General features: G+C 40.1%; 1 protein-coding gene across 10 annotated transcripts in view; it reads left to right on the forward strand.

The window, feature by feature from the left end:
• The window catches only part of sox5 (SRY-box transcription factor 5), a 115,547-nt gene extending 96,783 nt beyond the window's left edge, over window positions 1-18,764 (forward strand). For 4 of the 10 annotated variants that reach the window (XM_084711372.1, XM_084711366.1, XM_084711368.1 and 1 more), the window contains 6 exons: window positions 630-825; window positions 7,503-7,678; window positions 13,124-13,226; window positions 14,146-14,319; window positions 15,488-15,704; window positions 16,700-18,764. In XM_084711372.1, the coding sequence (XP_084567498.1) occupies window positions 630-825; window positions 7,503-7,678; window positions 13,124-13,226; window positions 14,146-14,319; window positions 15,488-15,704; window positions 16,700-16,997 (1,164 nt within the window). In that variant the 3' untranslated portion in view covers window positions 16,998-18,764. The remainder of the gene's footprint in view (window positions 1-629; window positions 826-7,502; window positions 7,679-13,123; window positions 13,227-14,145; window positions 14,320-15,487; window positions 15,705-16,699) is intronic. The other 6 variants (XM_084711373.1, XM_084711375.1, XM_084711367.1 and 3 more) reach the window with 3 other exon arrangements.
• Window positions 18,765-19,469: the final 705 nt, after the last annotated feature.

Consider the following 19,469-nt stretch of genomic DNA (forward strand, 5'->3'; position numbering starts at 1 on the left):
GTCCCTTGTTTCTAATGGAGCAAGTGCACATTGAAGTGGCAGATAGTCCTCTGTTCTGTTTGCTGTTTGAGACATTGAGACTTCAGTGTGTCTTCAGACTGTCAAGACGGTCTCGGGGAGGTGTTATTTTTTGTGAAGAACAGAGAGAGGCGTCCACTGTAGATTTGAGAATGATTTCGTTCATGCTGTTTGATTATTGCTCGTACCGCTGGCCTTGTTTGGAGCATGTCGTGGAGCAATGTCTTGCTGCATGTTTACTGGAGCCTGCATGTGGAGTGTGCACATGCATGTGCATGAATTGACTTTGCTGTGATAGGAAGTCAGTTAATTTGCATGTGAATGTCAGTGGTTTGCACCAACATATATCAGTATTTACTTTGTGTGTGCTGTTCATTGTTTGGCTTATGATGAGCTGTTTGGATACGGGCAGTGGCATGCACCTTGTCATCTGTCCCACCAGGCTTGCCTTAGATTGCTGTGCATGGGCTCCCGTTTAATTGGTACGTGTCAAAAGCCTCAATTGCGAGTGGTCTTGGTGAGGAAGGGGGAGGGGTCCCTCCCCTGCCTCCCGCTTCCAAATTTCTACGGTGGTCACAGCAGGCGAAACTGTGCTGTTTTGGTTTTTGCAGGACAGTGAGGGTGCACAGCCACTGAACCTGTCGGCCAAGCCTAAGGCATCCGAGAGCAAGTCACCCAACTCCCCCCCAACTTCCCCACAGGTCCCTGCTGCTGCTGCCGCCACCAAGCTGGGCCATGCCGGCTCCATGAAGCACAGCGTCGCCCCCTCCAGCATCGGAGGACCACCTGCCAGAGTCAGCTCAATTGGTAAGTGGACTCAAGTATCCATCACAAACACACAAGCACACACACACACCACAGGAAGGATTAAATGATAATCCAAGGTTATTACAACTTGGCTCTTTTTCTGTAGTTTTGGCCATCAGTTGTCAGAACATTGCACTCACCAAGTTGATTGCTGAGATCTGAAAACATAGCTAACCTGCATCTAGACCTCTGAATAACCACATATATGTCTGGAGCTGTGCTTAGTGATAGCTGGAGAGACATTTGACCAATCAGAGCTTTTTAGATGGAACTAAGAATGGGGCCATTGTCTTCCTATTAAACTAGATAGCAACTAAGCTACATTCATGAGAAATATTTACAGAGAAATGGCCATGATGCTTAACATAGTTATGCAGGCTGGTAGCCTGGGAACCAGATGAATCTACAAGCACATGTTTAGTTGCATTGCCTGCTTCTTCCCTCAAATGTTTTCAGAAACACATATTTGTGTACTGTGAAGCTATGATTTGAGAGTGTTTTTCCTGCTTGAAATCGGACCAGGCATCACCCCACCTTGCATTTGTCATGACGCAGTATTTGCTTTACTTGGAGTTTGACTTTGGTGAATTTTGACCAGAGAAGTCACAGCTCCAACCAACAGCACAGACGCGTGTGTCGTCCATCTCGGCAGGTGATGGCAACTCCCCTGTATTCTCATACATGTGACAGTGCCCTCACTCTCACTCACACCACATGTTTTTTTGCGCTGATTGGTTGTATATCCATCTAATTGGCAGAGGCATTTTGGCCTGCACCCGTCGATTACGCCCCTTGTAAATTGAAAATGAATTCTGACCTGGCAGTGCCGGGGTGGCAGACTGTTGTACCACAGCAAAAAAAAAAATATGTTGGTGGGACAGGTGCATCACTCACTACCAACAAGAAATCTACTAACATGCAAACAATGTCAGGCTCAGTGAATGAAGTGAAAAGAAATGACTGTTCAATTTATTATCATCGCTACGACAAAGTCTGAAAAGAGAAACAATCAGTCAGATGATCAGACAGGTCAAGTGTTCCCTGATCTCAGCAATTCATTTGGTGCATACAGTGTTATTGTTAATGCTGATACAAATGTGATAAACCCTAATTTTCTCTTAAAACTCACACACAACATGTCCGAACAAACATGTGTGAATGCATATATATTGTACACGTGCAGTATCAATGTTCCCTCATTTCAATACACTTTGATGCAAAAAAATGACAATGTACATCTTTAGGGAAACACTAATAGCCTTACTGGTAGAGGGGATGATAAGAATAGCATTTTCCTTGTAGTGGTACCATTGTTGCCAGTGCCAGTACCATAATCATGCCCGGCCATATGCACACATACATAAAATATGACATAAATGAATCACCATTTTGTACTCTTAATCCATTTTTCACGCAACACTGATAGTTCAAATATTACACATATGTAACAGGCTATAATTAGTGTGTTTGTGTTTTTCCTGCGTGTCGCTGTTTGCCTTCGGGCTGCTTCATTGTTATGTGTTTATTAGTGATTGAAAGAGACAGAGAGACATAGGAGAGAGGGGAAGAGAGAGAGAGATGGGGATTAGCACTTTTTTTTCCCGAGCGATGAAGCGGGGGAATAATAAAGAGAGGAGCGCATGACAGACAGGAGGTATCACCAATGAGATTAGACAAGCCTCTTACATGAGCCAGGACAGCGCAAACACCCAGCATTAATGACACAATGACAGCACACACACTCAAACACACACTCCAGCGCACACAAAAGCTCACAATCCCACCTCCTCCTCCTATGCAATAGGCAGTTAGTCATTTTTTTCTGACTTCTTGGCTAATCTCACTGTTTTTCAACAAATCGGCGGATTTAATATCAGATTAGTGGATTTGCAGTCCCAGATGTTTTTTGTTCAGAAAAATGGATTACAGTGTTTAAAGTTTGTGTGTGATCCCTGCTGAATTATTTGTGCGTGGAGACCAGCGTGTTTTGTGTTTTCTGTTGTAGCTCATGGTCCCATCTGTTGCCACTGAGTTTAGCCCCTCACCAGCCCATTTGTTATTACGGTTCATAGTCGTATTAGGATTCCTGTTACAAGTTCACGGGGGATAGAGGGGGCAGACAAATTGGAAAAGAGTCTAGAGGCGGTCGTTTTGATGTGGGAGTGAGTGTGTGTATTTCTGTGTGTTTGTGGGTGGGTAGTACAGAATATGACTGTGTGTTCAAGTTATTTAAATTCAGACAGGAACAAAACAGACACACATGTAGGGGATGTAGTGGAAATTACAAATTTAAAAAGGTGGCAAAACTCTAGTGAGTTATCCAGTTTTCTTCCACTTTTAATCACATGTATATGACATACAGTATTTTCTTTTTAGAAAGGGACATACTGTAACTCATTTACTCCAGTGCTAAGTACAGTTTAAAGGTACTTGTACTTTACCTAAGTATTTCCATTTTACTCTTGACCTTCTGCTCTGCCTCATTTAAGAGGAAAATTTTAATACTTTTTACTTACAACTTAACATTTTACATACAAAACACATGGTCATTTTATGAATATGAATATTAGGAGTGGAGGGAAACAAATGATCAGGCATAATACAATGTTTTGCCTGGCAATATTGTATTGATACTAGTATGCCAAGTATAGGTCTTGTATAAGATGAATTTTTAATACGGCAAATACATTTGATACTAGAATAATAAAATTGTTTTATTTTTCGTCTGTGTTTTCTGCCGAGGTCAGCAGAGGTCATGGTCAGCAGGATTGGTAGGTTTTGATGAACAGGTTGAAAAAACTTTTCTCAGTAGATAAACAGATTAGACAACATTTTACATAATTTGAAGTTGAAAAAAGGTAATAAATCACAGTATTATGTTGTGGGACGTCTAAAAGTATTTGAATTAACGTTCCCTTGACAAACTGTGACATTAAATTGTAGTTCAAATATTAATGCATCCATAATAACAGTCCAATAATATGCAGTATACAAGAATATAACAGTCAAAAGGTTTCCCTTTACATACTTTTAAAGCAATTTTATTTTTGATACTTGAAGTACACTTGGCTGATAATACTATCCACTAGTTTCACCTCAGTAAAGCATCTCAATACTTCTTCCACTGTTGATTATATGACATTTATTTTTGTGTGTATGTTAAATTGGTATAATTTTGCTAGTTAGCAGGATCTTTTAGACTTAACAAGAGCCTATTCTAATTCAAACAGATTACATCAGTTTTGTGTAACTGGTAACGAGGCACTGTATTATATAGATGTATTTCATAAAGATGTAAGCCTGGAAAAAATGGAGGATGCAAGGTTATAAATAGTGCAAAACAGCATAGGTGTTTATGCTCAGTAAGGCTTTTAGAATATCTGGGTCATATCTGCAGGTAAAAACACAGTTAAACTGAGTTTTTTCGATAGCTTCACCTTCTACTATGTCCCCGTTAATGTGTTCAGATGAATTTCAGCTTGTCTGTCTCAGTGCACCTCTCATTCTTTTTTGACACCTCCCAACCCAAAGGCACATCGCTCTTCCTCCTACTTCATCCATCCATCCATCTCCCCATCTCAAACCAAACTGAAGGCCTGTCAGCGCCTGTAACTTCCACCACGATCACACATTTGTCTTTGTCCGCGTCATGAAACACTGCAGTTCCCCCTGACCTCCCTGCCGGACTGTTTTTGTGGTTAAAAAAGTATTGCGCCTGTCTGTACAGATTTGGCCACTCAGAGAGAGACAAAACTTGTGTGTGTAGAGTGAGAAAGAGAGACCCCCCCCCTCCTCCTCCTTTTCTATCTGGGTCACATTCACTTGTCTGGATGGTTGGCATCGCTGTCAGTTTAAGCGAGACTCACACACACATTCATGAGCGCAAGAATATCTATCTGTCCCCCTCCCTCCCTTTTGACTCCAGATTAAAATTGACTGCCACCCGATTCCATCGCCCTCTTCTGTCCTCTCGCGACACCCACCACCACCCATACACCCCCCTCCCCCTTTTTTTGGCCCCACTCACATCCAGATTTTCCGGTTATGACTTCTGAAAGAGTTCACGGCTCTGTCATTACCAATCTGAAGCTGGTAATCTGGCCTGAGATGGCATTAGTGGTGCGGATTAGCGCTGATAAAGGCCCCATAAGCCAGCCACAGCTCTTTGTTAAGAGCTAACCCGACTGATAGAGAGAGGCGATAGTGCCGCACACAAGCTCACGCACACACAGCCAGAGCAGATGCCTCATCGGCGGCTAAGCTGTGGAAATAATACAAATAATAGGCGGCGAGGAGGAGCAGGGAGATATGATCTGTGTGAGGTGACAGGACAGATGTTCTTGACTGGGGAAATTAGCAGGACTTTTTAACCATAATAAGAGTCATCTGGACACCTCGCTATGAAGTAGAGCTGTTAGCGTTCAGATGAAAGAGATGTGCATGTGTGTGTGAGTGTGTGTGTGTGCAACCGGTGGTGTCTGTGCTGTGTTTTGATGAAGAAGCCCAGACAAGGATATCTTTGGAGGCAATCCCCTTTCATAAATTCAGAAAATGTTTTTTTTTAACATCACAAATTTTCTCATGAAGTCAGAAAAACAGCAGAATCCTTTTTTTTCCAGAAAATCAGCAACAATTATTTAAAAATGAAAATTTATCTAATTTATTCAGAAAAACAGAGCTGATTTTTTACATGAAAAAATCTTATTAATTCTGAAAAAAGAGCCAGTTCTTTCACATGAAAAAAAATACAGAAAAACAGATTTTCTGCATGACAGTTATCTCAATAATTCAGAAAAACAGAGCAATTTTTTTGCCTCAGGTGAGTGCATTAAGCTTCCATATTATTTTATTCAAGCCCCCACACAAATGACACAGGAATTTGTTATCATATAACACAATAACTTTATGCAAACAAGTAAATTTATCAACGTACAGTAAAAAGGTAGGAGACAACCCATATGGGTGGGGGGCGACACAGGGGTACAGAAGTCTCAAATAATAATTCATACTACAAATGCTTTTGTGTGAAAGAAGGTTGTGTTATTGGGATTTAAAGGAGATGTCCAGGGGTTGAAGTTGTAAGAGAGTGGTTGTGTTTTCAGTTTGTTTTGTCTGTCTGTTTACGGCTGAGGGCAGGTGGGGAGGCAGTGGGCAGCTTGTAGCAAGGCTAGCCGGGGGCACACTCTGAGTCACATGCCTGGCTCGACAGTCAAGTGGTCAGTGTGTGAGTGTGTGAGAGACACACACACACACACACACACACACACACATACAGATGCCCCAGCAAACTCCCTTTCATCAAGTGTATGTTAATGTCTTTACCTCATGGTTCAAGGGAAGATTCTTTCTGGATGAAAACCTCCTGCCAGCTTCCCAAATACACACACACACACACACACACACGCATGCACGCCTGCACACACACACACACACACACCCACACACACTCACTCCTACCGTGTCACTGTTTGAAATGATGAAGCAGCGATGGAATAATGCAGCCTTTCAGAGGGAATTTGCCGTAAATGTGACACAGACATGAAACTGTTAACTAATAATAAATGATTATAAATACATGAGTAGCAAGCAGTAGTGGAATAGTACACTTACACAAGTACTTGAGTAAATGTACTTATATTACACTACTGCTCAGACTACTGTACTTTTGAGATAATATTTTCACTTTATACAACTTTACCCTCTTACTTCACACACACACACACACACACACACTAATTTACTCCCCCAAGCTGAACTGTAAATATAAATTTGAAATAACGCTGCAACATTTAGTCAATTAATCGATTAGTTGTCAATTAAATTTAACTACTTTGATAATCAACAAATCATTTTGAGTCATTTTTAAGAAAAAATGTCTCTGATTTCAGCATCATAAATTTGCACATTTTCTACTTCCTTTACTCCTGTACGAGAGCAAACTGATTATTTTTGGGTTGGGGACAAAACAAGACATTTGAGGATTTAATTTCAACATTTTTTTGACATTTTATGGGCCAAACAACTAATCGAATTGAGAGAATGATTGACAGATTAATTGATACTGAAAATAATCAGCCCAAATTAAAGATTCTAAATTTATCTCTCATTATTTCCTCTGATTATTTTTAAAGGGGACAGTTCACCCCAAAATCAAAAATACAGATTTTTCCTTTGGCCTGTAGTGCTGTTTACCCGTGTAGACGGTTTTGGTTTGAGTGACAGAGTTTGGGAGACATCAGTCGTGGAGATTCTCTTGAATATAACGGTGCTAGATGGGACTTGGCTTGTGATGCTCAAAGCACCAAAAACATTTGAAGAACTGAACAGCAGTATCTCTTTCCAGAAGTAATGACCGGGTTACTCAAGATAATCCGCAGACCTTGTTGTGAGCAATTTCGTGTAGGAACTACTCCCTTTCTAGTAGAGAGAAAGTAGGTGGACGTCTCTACAGCCAATATCTCTAAAACTTGGCAACTCACATCAAAACAATCTAGATGAATAAATAGCACTAGAAGTAAGAGGAAAAATATGAATTTTTGGTTTGGGGGTGAGCCGTCCCTTTAAATACACAAATTAAATAAATAAAGACTGTAATTTGAATCACATCAACCGTTTCACTCCAAATTAAATGCCTGTCCTCTGTCTTTCTCCCCTCTGTCTCTCCGTCTGTGTCTTAGCAGACTTGTTGTCGTCGCTGTCCTCCACAGCCTACCTGAACGACCACGAGGCGGTGACCAAGGCCTTCGCTGAGGCCCGGCAGATGAAGGAGCAGCTGAAGAGAGAGCAGCAGGTCCTGGACGCCAAGGTCGCCGCCGTCAGCAATCTCAGCCTCAACAATGGACGTTCGGACAAGGTAGACCACTTTAATATATAACAGCACATGGTATCTGGATTGTGCTGTAACCTTAGCAACAAGAGACAAAAGTGTGACAACTGCCCAGAAGGATTAAAGGCATGAAAATCAAGGGTTTTTTTTTTTTGGTGTTCATCACTTTCCTGAGGATAACTACAAATGGAGTTTACCCCACATTAAAATCTGGAACATACAGCAGAGCTTATTCGCCACAAGCATCTGTAGTATTTCTGTAGTTTTCATAAGATATTATGAGTTTATGAGTTCAACTTCAAGTCATGACAACAAGAGTTCAAAAGGTCATCTGTCACTTTTAATGATGTGAATATTATCGTAATATTTTTATATATTTTTACACACCAGATCTAATTCTCCATATTAGTATATTAAAAACACCTTTTTATTATAAAATCTGTGCGTTTTTCACAAATACATTTCTTTCTTGCAGCTGTTCAAATACAAATTAGAGCCTGAACAGTGCTGGATTTTAGGGGTAATGCTGATAACAATAATAAGGAATAAAGATAAATCAGACAGTATTGTTTATACAGAGTATAATATACAGAAGAATATGAACATAAACACACATTTTTGCTATGATCCATCAAATGTGACGAAGATATGTATTGTCAGGTAAGGTGTAAACTCTCACTGGCGTTTTTGGTCGGACTTTATTTTACAGTACATCAGATTAGACAAAAACTAGAAATAATATGTTCTGTATTAGACCCTTATTAGTCTTTATTAGAGGGTAAATAGGGACACATTGCACTTTAGTTTACAGTTCTGTTGTAATGTGTCACAGGGTAACTCTAAGAAAATTTAAAAAGGGGCTAATAAATAAGCAGATTATTTATAGTTTTTGTCCATTTTGATACAAAGTACAGCTTGCTACATCTTATTAGTGTACTGTAAAATAAATTGACTGTATTTTTAATCATTCTAAATAACTATAGATTTTAAAAAACACAAATGTATGTATAAATTAAACCTGAATTAAGAAAAAGGATCAAACATACATAAAAGGCTGCCTATAGAGCCAACAAATAAAATTAATCTGCATTATGTTCTGTTAAAAAAAAGTTTTGATAAATAGGCAAATATTGGACAACACATGTGCCATTACTGATTTAGGCCGATATAGTTGTGATAGGCCGATATCAGGGCAATAATATTGGTTGATCAATATGTTGTCACACTCTACACACAGAAGAAATTGTGATGAATGACTCACACTCATCACAAGCATCAAAAACTAAGGAGTTATGTGTGGCTCTCCTTACGAATAGAGTATTTTATCTTAAGAAAAAAAATACAACTGATTTCAAAGGTCTAAATTCATAAAATAAAAAGCAGAAAAAAATGTCTCTGAAGTCATCACAGGCTGTACCGTCTCATTGTCAGCGTGTAATAATTTGTCTTGCCATATGCCATCCGTACTGCACCATGTAGGAGGTAAATCGGTGTACAATGTGCTCGCTGAAATGTGTTGAAGCTAAACAGGGCCAGATAAGGTAAAACCAGAGGCGTCTCGGAGGTAATGAGTGTGTCTGTAAGGCGCACTGCAGGGCTGTGTGTGTGTGTGTGAGTGTGTGTATTTGTGCGTATGTGTGTGGCAGAGCGCGCAGCGTCGGGGAGACAGTAATGTGAAGTGACGGCGCCGGCTCCTCGGCAGCGTGGCTAAATTGTGGTTATTTGTTAAACACATTGGGAGTCAGCTGGTGCACGCGCACTCACACACATACACACACACACACACACACACACACACACACACACACACACACACACAGATACAGACACACATAGAGAGCAACAGTGTGCTTGAAGCATCTGCACCGCTGACATTCAACAGCTCTATCTGTCTCTTTCTTCCTTTTTTTTCCACTCTCTCATCTGATGTGTTTCAAACAGTCAAACCCACACTGATCTGTGTATTCAACCCAGGGTTTTTGTGCTCATTTAGACAGAGTGTAAATGTGTCACATACTGTAGATACAGTATGAAGGCTTAGCCAATTAGATTCACACCAGGGGAGGTCAGGGAAATAGATGAATTCTGCATATTTTACAGCCTCTTCCACACATTTATTGCCTTAGATGGAGATATTTAGGTCTTTTACTCCACTTTAGGGGATAATAAAATACTAGACATCATTTTGTTATATAATTTTTGTCATTTCTTCTGAAATTGGTGTATGTTATCTAGAGCTGCAATGATTTATTAATTGATTATTAAATGAATTGGCAACTATTTTGCTAAATTGGTAACTTTTTAGGGGAAGAAAAAGCCAAAATTCTCAGATTACAGCTTTTTAAATGTGACTATTTTCTGGTTTCTTTACTCCTCTATGACAGTAAACTGAAACTTTTGAGGACATCATCTTGGGCTTTGGAAAACACAAATCAACATTTTTCACTATTGTCCGATTACTATTATTATATTGTAGACCAAACAACTAATCAATCAATCAAGAAAATAATCGTCAGATTCATTGATAATGAAAATAATTGTTAGTTGCAGCCCTAATATTGAGAATGTAAGGTTTTCTTTTTATTGTGACTTATCCTCTCATACAAGTTATAATAGTAGAAATTATTTTATCAGCCTTATGTGAGGATTTATTACCAGAAAATGTATCTTGTTGTGTAAAACTAAGATTAAGAGTAGATGGTTTATAATTTTTGCACAACTCTAACATCTCTAATATGATGAAATGTTTATTTAATCTAAAATCCTGGCATTCTAGATTGTCTTTTTGGAAAAAACATGACTCTTTCTCAGCTTCCAAAGCCACGCGTCACACTGACTCCTGCTTCCCCGGCCCTTTGGCTTTGTGCTGCGTTGAGAGTGTGAAGCCGGCGAGCTCTCTGCGTTCAGATACAACAGTGTCATCTCTGACACACTCAGAGGATTAGTTTTTGTCGCTACTTTGTGTCTTGGCTCCAGTGTCAACCCATTCAATCCACTTTTCTCATGTACTGTACCGGGGCTTAATGTCAGACTAGCCTGTCATCCACTCTGTCTCCGTGTTCATCTCCGTCTCTGTCTCACGCTGCAGAAAGCCTTTTGTAACAGCACATTGAAGCTTAACATCTGAAAGTGTGAGACACATTTTGCCTTGAACGAGCTTTGAATGAGGCTGATCATTTGTGTGAAGTGAGAAAGATTCCTAAAATATATCTGATTTACATACAAAATGACTAAATCATTCCAGCCCACTGGCAGATTATTGTTCATTTATTAAAATATAATAAATTCAAAATAAAATACTTTTTAAATGGCTTTAAAAAAAAAAACGAAAAACACATTTCCACAGCCTTGTATTCTCCCTCTTCCATGCTTGTCTTTTTAGCCACATTTATTCCAATCTGGGGGGGAAATTATCTCTAACAATTAAACTCTGTTGGACTAAAAACAGAGAAAAAGCATTTCATTATCATTCTGCCCTCCCTCCATCCAACCAGCCAGCTCGCCAGGGTCACATGTAAATGGAGAGGGACACTTTTTGGAAGGTTGTTTTAGAAGACGACAGTGTTTTGGGTAGCGCTCCTAATCGTATAATTAAACTGTAAAACGCTGGCGCTGCTGCACCGCGGTGTGTGTGTTTGTGTGAGCGTGTGTGTTCGTCAGGTTCCAGCGCAGAGTGTGCCGGCTGCTTGCATTAAGCATGTAAATGCTCAGTAAATCAGCCTTTTATTGGTTGTAATAAATACCCAGGGGGCCGTGCGGCGTGGCCTCGCTCTCGTCCGCGCTGCACTCTCTCGTTCTGTCTCTCTCTAATGCGTCGACCCTCGGGGGCCTCTGCAAGAGAGAGGCAAGCCGCTGCACTCCACTCTCGCAGGTGGCTGCCAGGAGTGGCTCCACACACGAACATACACACACACACACACTCTCATATAATATACAGTATACACACCAAACAGTAAACATCCAAATAGGACTAAATGTAATCAGCATTCTTGCATATGCAAACATGCACACAGATGTGTGTTCAAGCATGCAGGCGTACAGCACTCAAACAATTTGATGTTGACATTAACATTCCCGTAAATTTACATAGAAACAAACCAAAACACAAACTGTCTGCTCACATCGCTGCTGTTATGTGTCTGGTTTCTATCTGTTTGGATCCATTTATATAAAAACATGATTATTAACTGTTTTATTTCTCATCAAGATACCAACTGACAACAATACTCCTCTTATAAGTGATTATAATTAGGTTATTAACTAGGTTGTAAACATTTTATTAATAATTAATAAGCTGTTCAAACACAGATAAAAAGGGCAACAGTAACCTGTTGCTTGCCAAATAGTGAGCTCACGTTTATCTGTTCATTTGGCATCAAATTAACGTATCAAAGTAGAGTTTCACACTAAGGCTTTGGCAGTATTGTTAAACTTGGCATTTTCAGCAGGCACTGTTTTGCACTTTACAATAAGGCTCCTTTTTGTAGTTATAAATGTAGTAACTTAGTATCTCATTAGTAAGCTTAATTAGTAGTCAGTTGCATAGTGAGACCATATCTAGGTATGAAAACTGTTCTAACTTGTTTATAGTTGCTTTTTAATGTTTTATAAAGTAATTACAACCTGATTAATAACCTAACTATAAACTATTTATACATTATTCATTAGGGTTATTGTGAAGCGGTAAAATGGGAATATGATTGAGATTCATTCAGTCATTTGTTACTTCTGTGAAGGAATTTATAAATCTTAAAAACTGGTTTCTTGTGAACAGATTTAGGCCACAGGCATCTAACAAATTACTTTTTCTTATTCAGGGTTTGTACAGATCCTTGAATTTCAGTGTTTTCAAGATTTAAAAAATTACTTGAAACTGCTTGAAATTTCAATTTCATTATAATATACTAAATTGATATCATACATTGGATAATAAATTACTCTCCAACTGAAAAGATGAACAAATAAAATGAGTCAGATATTGACTCAGCCATTTTGTAAAGGATTGAAACAAGAAGCTTTCCTGTGTTTTTCTTTAATTTATCACCTTTCTGTACTGTGCTATCATGAGACATAATTTTCATTTTTCATTTTGAGTATATGCTTATAAATGCGTAATTTACCAAAGCTGTGAGGTGCTGGAAAAGCTTGAAAATACACCTTGAAAATATTTGAAATATGCTTGAATTTGACTTTGGAAAAGGTGTAGGAACCCTGATTATTATTATGATTTTCTTTGGTCAAATTACACAAACTTGTTTTAGTTATAACTGTGGGACAAATAATATCACAGATAAAACCTTTAAGGCCAATCAATGAAAAACAAATTATAAGAATGATGTGTTTGTGTTTAAAAGTTAATTGGTCAGTCGTTCAGCATCACTACAGGCCCGTGGCTTCACTCATTCATACGTTCACACTCACACTGACTCACTCACTAACTGACTGCAACTGTGAACTGTTTGTGTTGTTCAGGACAAAGCTGCCTTGGAGAGTCTGAGTCAACAGCTGAAGCAGCAGGCCGAGGACAAGTTCAGCCACGCCATGCTGGACTTCACCATGAGCGGAGACTCTGACGGTAGGCACACTCGCACACACACACACACACACACACACACACACGCACACACACACACACACACACACACACACACACACACACACACACACACACACACACACACAGGTGAGAAAAAGGGTGTGATTTTAAAAAAGTGCAATAAAGAAGGGTTGGAAAATGATGAGTCTTCTTTCTTTTCATTTTGATACATTTTACCAGTTTTCATAAATATTTCTCTGTTAAGAGGAATATTGCTGTCCTATAAAAAACACGCATCTCCAAAACTTAAAGTTTCCATGAAAAATAAGCATGTTTATTTTATTGAATGAGTTTTTACACAGTTTATTTTGTTCAAACAGTAAAATAATGAACAGTAGCGTATTGCTGCCACACCAGAAAAAGAAACTGTTCTGTATCATGTGATAACATGAAAAGCTTATTCTTATAACAAGATGTTTTTCACGTTCTAACAAGATATTTTCATGGAAAAAACAAACTTTAAAATGAAACGTTTCAAGCTATAACAAGAATTGTATATTGTTGTAATGTGAAAAAACACCTTGTTATAACAATTAACTCTTCATGTTATAATGAGAAAAATGTCTCATTTTAACATGATAAGTTTGTTGCAATAACAAGAAAATATTTTTTTATAATGTGAAAAACATCTTGTGACAACTTTTCCACTAGAGTCTGATACTAGTCGGTTTTTCTTTATCTGGTGTGGTAGTAATACACTTTAGTAAGAATTCTCTCACCTCGTAATGGAAAACTCAATTTTTACAGTTTATCTAAAAAAAAATCTGCAAATTTTCAGTGGACACACTGTAAAGGAAATTTTCTCTGAACCCTTCTACTTCGTGTCTATAATTTGTTTTCAGTGTGTTTGACTTTTGTCTGCCTCTCCTCACCTTGTCCACCCCCTCCTCCCCCTCAGGCTCCCCCAGCGTGTCAGACTCCAGGATATTCCGGGAGTCTCGGGGTCGCGGCAGCAACGAGCCGCACATCAAGCGGCCGATGAACGCCTTCATGGTTTGGGCCAAGGACGAGAGGAGAAAGATCCTCCAGGCCTTCCCCGACATGCACAACTCCAACATCAGCAAGATCCTCGGTAAACACACGCACAAACACGCTCACACACACAGTCTGTTTTAAGTGACCGGGGCCTTTGCCTTGTTTCCTAACCCTCTACTGCCCAAACCCAGGCGAAAGGAACATGCCTTTACTGCTGGTTCCCACTTTCTCAAACACAAACACACACACAGTGATTTCATTAGAAGCGGTGGCATCGTGTAAGCGGCTGTTAATGAACGGCTGGGGAGAGCACGGCTCCGACAAATGATGATATAATTCATTATGCATTAAACAAGCAGCGCGAGGCCGCCTGACATTTCCCCTGGACCGCCGGGATCGGCCCTGACATTTTAAAGAGCTCCTAAGCGTTTTATAACACAGGGAAATCTGGTTTTAATAAGCACACGCGCCCCCCCCCCCCACCCCCCTTCTCTCTGTCTCTCTGTCTCGATTGCTAACAGATCGCAGAACACAGAGAGAAAGACAGAGAGAGAACAGCCAAGTGCTGACAGCTTTTACCCATTAAACATACAGTAGTCAAGTGCAAATTCAGACCAGATATGAAACACACAGGGGAAGACATGTTGAAGATTACACACACACACACGCTCACACACACATGTGCAGGGGTCTGATGCTACAGACCTCTGAGCAGAAACTGATAGATGACAGTAGGTTAAGTGAAGTCCTCATTAGTTTCGATGAGTACCTGTCGTCCTCTCCTCTCCCTCATTAACCCTGTCTTCAGGCTTTGCGGTAAAACTTCCGCCACTGTGTGTTTGTGTGTGTGTGTGTGTGTGTGTGTGTGTGTGTGTGTGTGTGTGTGTGTGTGTGTGTGTGTGTGTGTGTGTGTGTGTGTGTGTGTGTGTGTGTGTGTGTAAGTGTGGCTTTATGCTGTCACACGTGTGTCAGTATGCACATGTGATGTAGGGTCACGCACAGCACACAAATAGCTGTTCCTCACACACAATATAATCAATCTTAAAGCTCAATTTAAATCTTCAAGTCTTCAAACTGATTTGTATCATTTTGCCTCTTTATAATGTTCACAAACCTCCTTTAATGCTTATTATTATGGTTATTTCCATGCTCATCACATTTTCTAATTTTAACTCTCTTTTTCCACTCGCGTGAAAAGGTCTTTGCAGCCTATTTCCAGAGAGCATAACTGAAACTGATCATTATTTTACTGTGTTCCTGTCCAGGGTCACGCTGGAAAGCCATGACCAACCTGGAGAAGCAGCCGTACTACGAGGAGCAGGCTCGCCTCAGCAAGCAGCATCTGGAAAAATACCCAGACTACAAGTACAAGCCGCGGCCTAAACGCACCTGCCTGGTGGACGGCAAGAAGCTGCGCATCGGCGAGTACAAGGCCATCATGAGGTCCCGCAGACAAGAAATGAGACAATACTTCAGTGTGGGGTAAGAGAGCTGACCAGGCTTTCTGTGTAAGAAAGTAAATTCAGTAGAATACAGTAATTAAAGGGAAAGTTTGACACTTTTCATGTGGATATCCAGTCAGCGTTGATGGTAAATTAATAGATGCAAGAAAGTCCTCTGTATGTGCTAAATTTACAGAGAAAAGTGAATTCATCTATTGCAAAATCTGATGTTCTCCTTGCATCCAGTGATGTCACAGTCATGTAGTTGAAGGAACTACAGGCTATTTTAGCTCAGATTTCTAGTTTCCCCATCTGGGAAACCAGAGGATTTTTGTCACCTAATGCTATGTTTTGGCCAACAAAGTAATAGCAATAGACTTGGGTGATGATATACTGCAACATGGGTGTGAGTGTCAGAAGTTCATGTGCAATGCATCCTGGTACATGTAGGCATGATCAATATAGCACGTACTGAAGAATTTATTGCTTCAATTGCCAACATTTACTATCAAAACTAATTGGACATCCACATGGAAAGTGCCAGATTTTACCTTTTTTTATACGAGCACATAAGTAACACTTAAATTAATTACATTTTTGTTAGAACATCTCATGATGGATATCAGTATCAATCAAAATAAATGGTACATTATTCTTTTTTTATTATTATTTGGTTTTATATATTACTACTGCTTCATATTTAGCATACATACATGAGCGGTATCTATTTTCTAATCTCGGTCTTGACAAGAAAAATAAATAATTATTATTCCTTCAAGGGGTCAGCAGAGAAAAAGGTAGAGAACCACTGCTCAAGGAGACATTTCAGCTTTTACTATTGAAATATATCATCGAGGAGAGCTCTGCTTATTTGTGTGTACTGACCCTGAGTCCTGTGCAGCTCTCTAATAAAGCCAATAACAGACAAAAACAATAATTATAAAGGACATTTATAGTGAAAATTGAGCTTGACACTGTCACTAAAGCTTGAATGCTGCCTTTCCTGTACTGATGTATTGTCTCTGTGTGTTACAGGCAGCAGGGCCAGTTGCCCCTGTCCTCAGCAGGCGTAGTTTACCCAGGTGCCCTGTCCATGGCAGGGATGCCTTCACCCCAGATGCCCTCAGAGCACTCGAGCATGTCCAGCAGCCCCGAGCCCAACGCCAACCACCACCAGAACCCCCACGTGCCCAGCCTGAAGGGTGACGAGCCACGAATCAAGGAGGAGGAGCTAAGGCTGGACGACAGCAACGGCGACGTGTACGACGACTTCGACTACGAGGACGAGGAGGCCGATTACGCCAGCGATAATGACAACCATATCACCCAATAGAACGGCGCGAGAGCCCGCCTTCTTTTTTTAAGCCAATCACAGCTGGTTAATCCCACACAATCCCCACCAATCAGGAAGAAAACTTTCTCTTTTTGCCAATCACCTTGAGTCTCACAAACTCCGCCCTCCACCCCCACCCACACCCCCTCCTGACTAACATGGACTCGTCTAACAGAGCCACGCCCTTCCCTTCCTCCCTCCCTCCCCCTCCCTCCCACTGGAGTCCTGATACCAGCATCTGATCAATCAACTGAAGCACAGGACCTGTCACTCACACTGACTGTTACGCAAACTGGAGTCTTGGAGGACGAAGAGACGACCGAGCCGGCTCTGAACGCTCGCTGAGGAATATTCAAGTACTACTGCAAGAGTGTAATGCCACGAGTGAGGAGAAATCAAAAATCACACTCAGAAAGCAACCTTTTAGACCCGTTTGTAGAAAAAAGGAGACATTTTAAAATGAAAGTGGACCTGTCAAAGGCTAACAGATGACACTTTAAGATGGCGGACCTGTTTATTATCAAGAGACACTTTTAAAAAAAACAGCTTTTTTTGTTCTTTGGTTCTATAATATTCTCACTCAGGTACACGGTGCCAATAAGTGGCTTGTGAATGTGATTTGTTGTTTTTGTGCTACAAGTTTGAATAATAATAGAAAAAAGAGACATTTCTTTTTCTCCCCCCTTTTGTTGTAAAGCACCTGAAAGACATCCGTTTATTTTTAACAAGAACATATCTTTTTCTTCGACCTCGCAGTGTGCTGTCAGCGGTTCGCCCCCCTTTTTTCTCTGTGTTTTTGTGACTGCCCCGCTCCCCCCCGTTTGGAATCCAATGGGATGGTCCAGCCAGGACTGACTTAAGAGCAGCGTGGATCGTCCCACTTTGAGGGGTTTTCAAGGGGGGAGTCTCTCTGGCGTCACGGAGCAGAAACGAAAGCACTGTGTTGTGAGACAATCCACCAGTTTTCTTCTCGCTCCGTCCCTTTATATCTAGATCTCGTCAAAACGGGACAAAACATCAGTACGACTTCGCTTTGTGTGAGCGTGTTTAAGTGTGTGTCGTGTGTACTCATTTACTGGGCGTTTGCACATGTATAACATGTAGGATACAGAACGACAGGCAACTTACACTGCTGCTGTTACTTGCTGTACCACACACACACTCACACACACTCGCACAGCTGTTGTTCTGTCCCTCAGTGTTTTCCTGCTCCCTCCAATCAACATCGTCCTGCTGTCCCCCAGTGGGCGGAGCCGAGGTGAAGTCAGCCAGTCAGTGTTTCTGTTTGTATTTGAATACTGTATTTTATTATTTCTCTTCAAACTGCCTCTAGTCTAATAATATTATTAACAATAATTATAAGGATGGTCAGCGTTTCCTAAGTTTAGTAAGTTATGTACAGTATAATTTATTTTTCTCCTCTTTATCGGGTTTTTATGACCATATGAAACTATGACAGTCAATGAAACATTATTCTATTTAGCTGGTAGGTATTTAGATCTAAACAAAAAGTTTGTCATTTTACCTTGCTTTGTTTTCTTATGTTCCCTTCTTTTTTTGATGCGTTCGTTTTGTATTAATCCTCCGGATGAGTGGGCGGGCAGGCGGGCGGAGACCGACAGGCTCGACGCCGGCCCTCCTCCTCCTCTGAGCTGAAGACATAACCTTTTCTTGTCCAAACCCATTTCTAAAAAGCACTCAGACTCTGTGCAGTCAGAGAAAAAGAAGAACATGATTTTTTTATTATTATAATTTTATTTGTAATGGTTATTATAATGTATAATGTGAAGGTTTCTCTCTTTTATTTTGATTTTTTTTTTGTTTTGTTTTGTTTTCTTATCAGAAATCAGTTTTATCACTTTTGGAAACTGTTTTCTGTGAACAAAGAGTCCCGTCCCCGTTTACTAGTTTGGCCGCCTCACCGAGACACAGTGGAGCATCTTTGACTTGGATACATACACACACACACACACACACACACACACACACACACACACACACACACACACACAGACATACACATACATGCACAATCACGCTGTAAATATGGAAAAGTTGAGCAAACTTAAAATTTCAAGGCCACTTGCGTCAACAGATTTTTGAGACTTGAGTTTTGAAAAAGTTTTATCAACTAACAAGTTTTGTTGAGCTAATTTACTTTTATTCTTTAGATAAACTTGAAAAGATAAACTTGAGTTTTTTAACCCAAAAATATGTATTTAAAAAAGTTGGGGTAAACACACTGAAGTGAAAGTGAATAATGGTGAATAATTCAATATGTCCGATTGCAACCATTTAATTGTCAAGCAGCAAAATAATGACAGGTTCACAGCTCACTGCAAACAATGTTTGGAATGCTAACTTTTGGGGGTTTGTGAAACTAAAAGATTACAGATTATCTAAAAAGAAAAGTAAATTATCTCAACAGAAGATTATAGGTTGGCAAACTTTTAGTTTATCTCAAAACTGAAG

This window comes from Lutjanus erythropterus, chromosome 22, assembly GCF_056507025.1.
Source record: "Lutjanus erythropterus isolate fLutEry1 chromosome 22, fLutEry1.hap2, whole genome shotgun sequence".
Classification (NCBI taxonomy): domain Eukaryota; kingdom Metazoa; phylum Chordata; class Actinopteri; order Lutjaniformes; family Lutjanidae; genus Lutjanus; species Lutjanus erythropterus.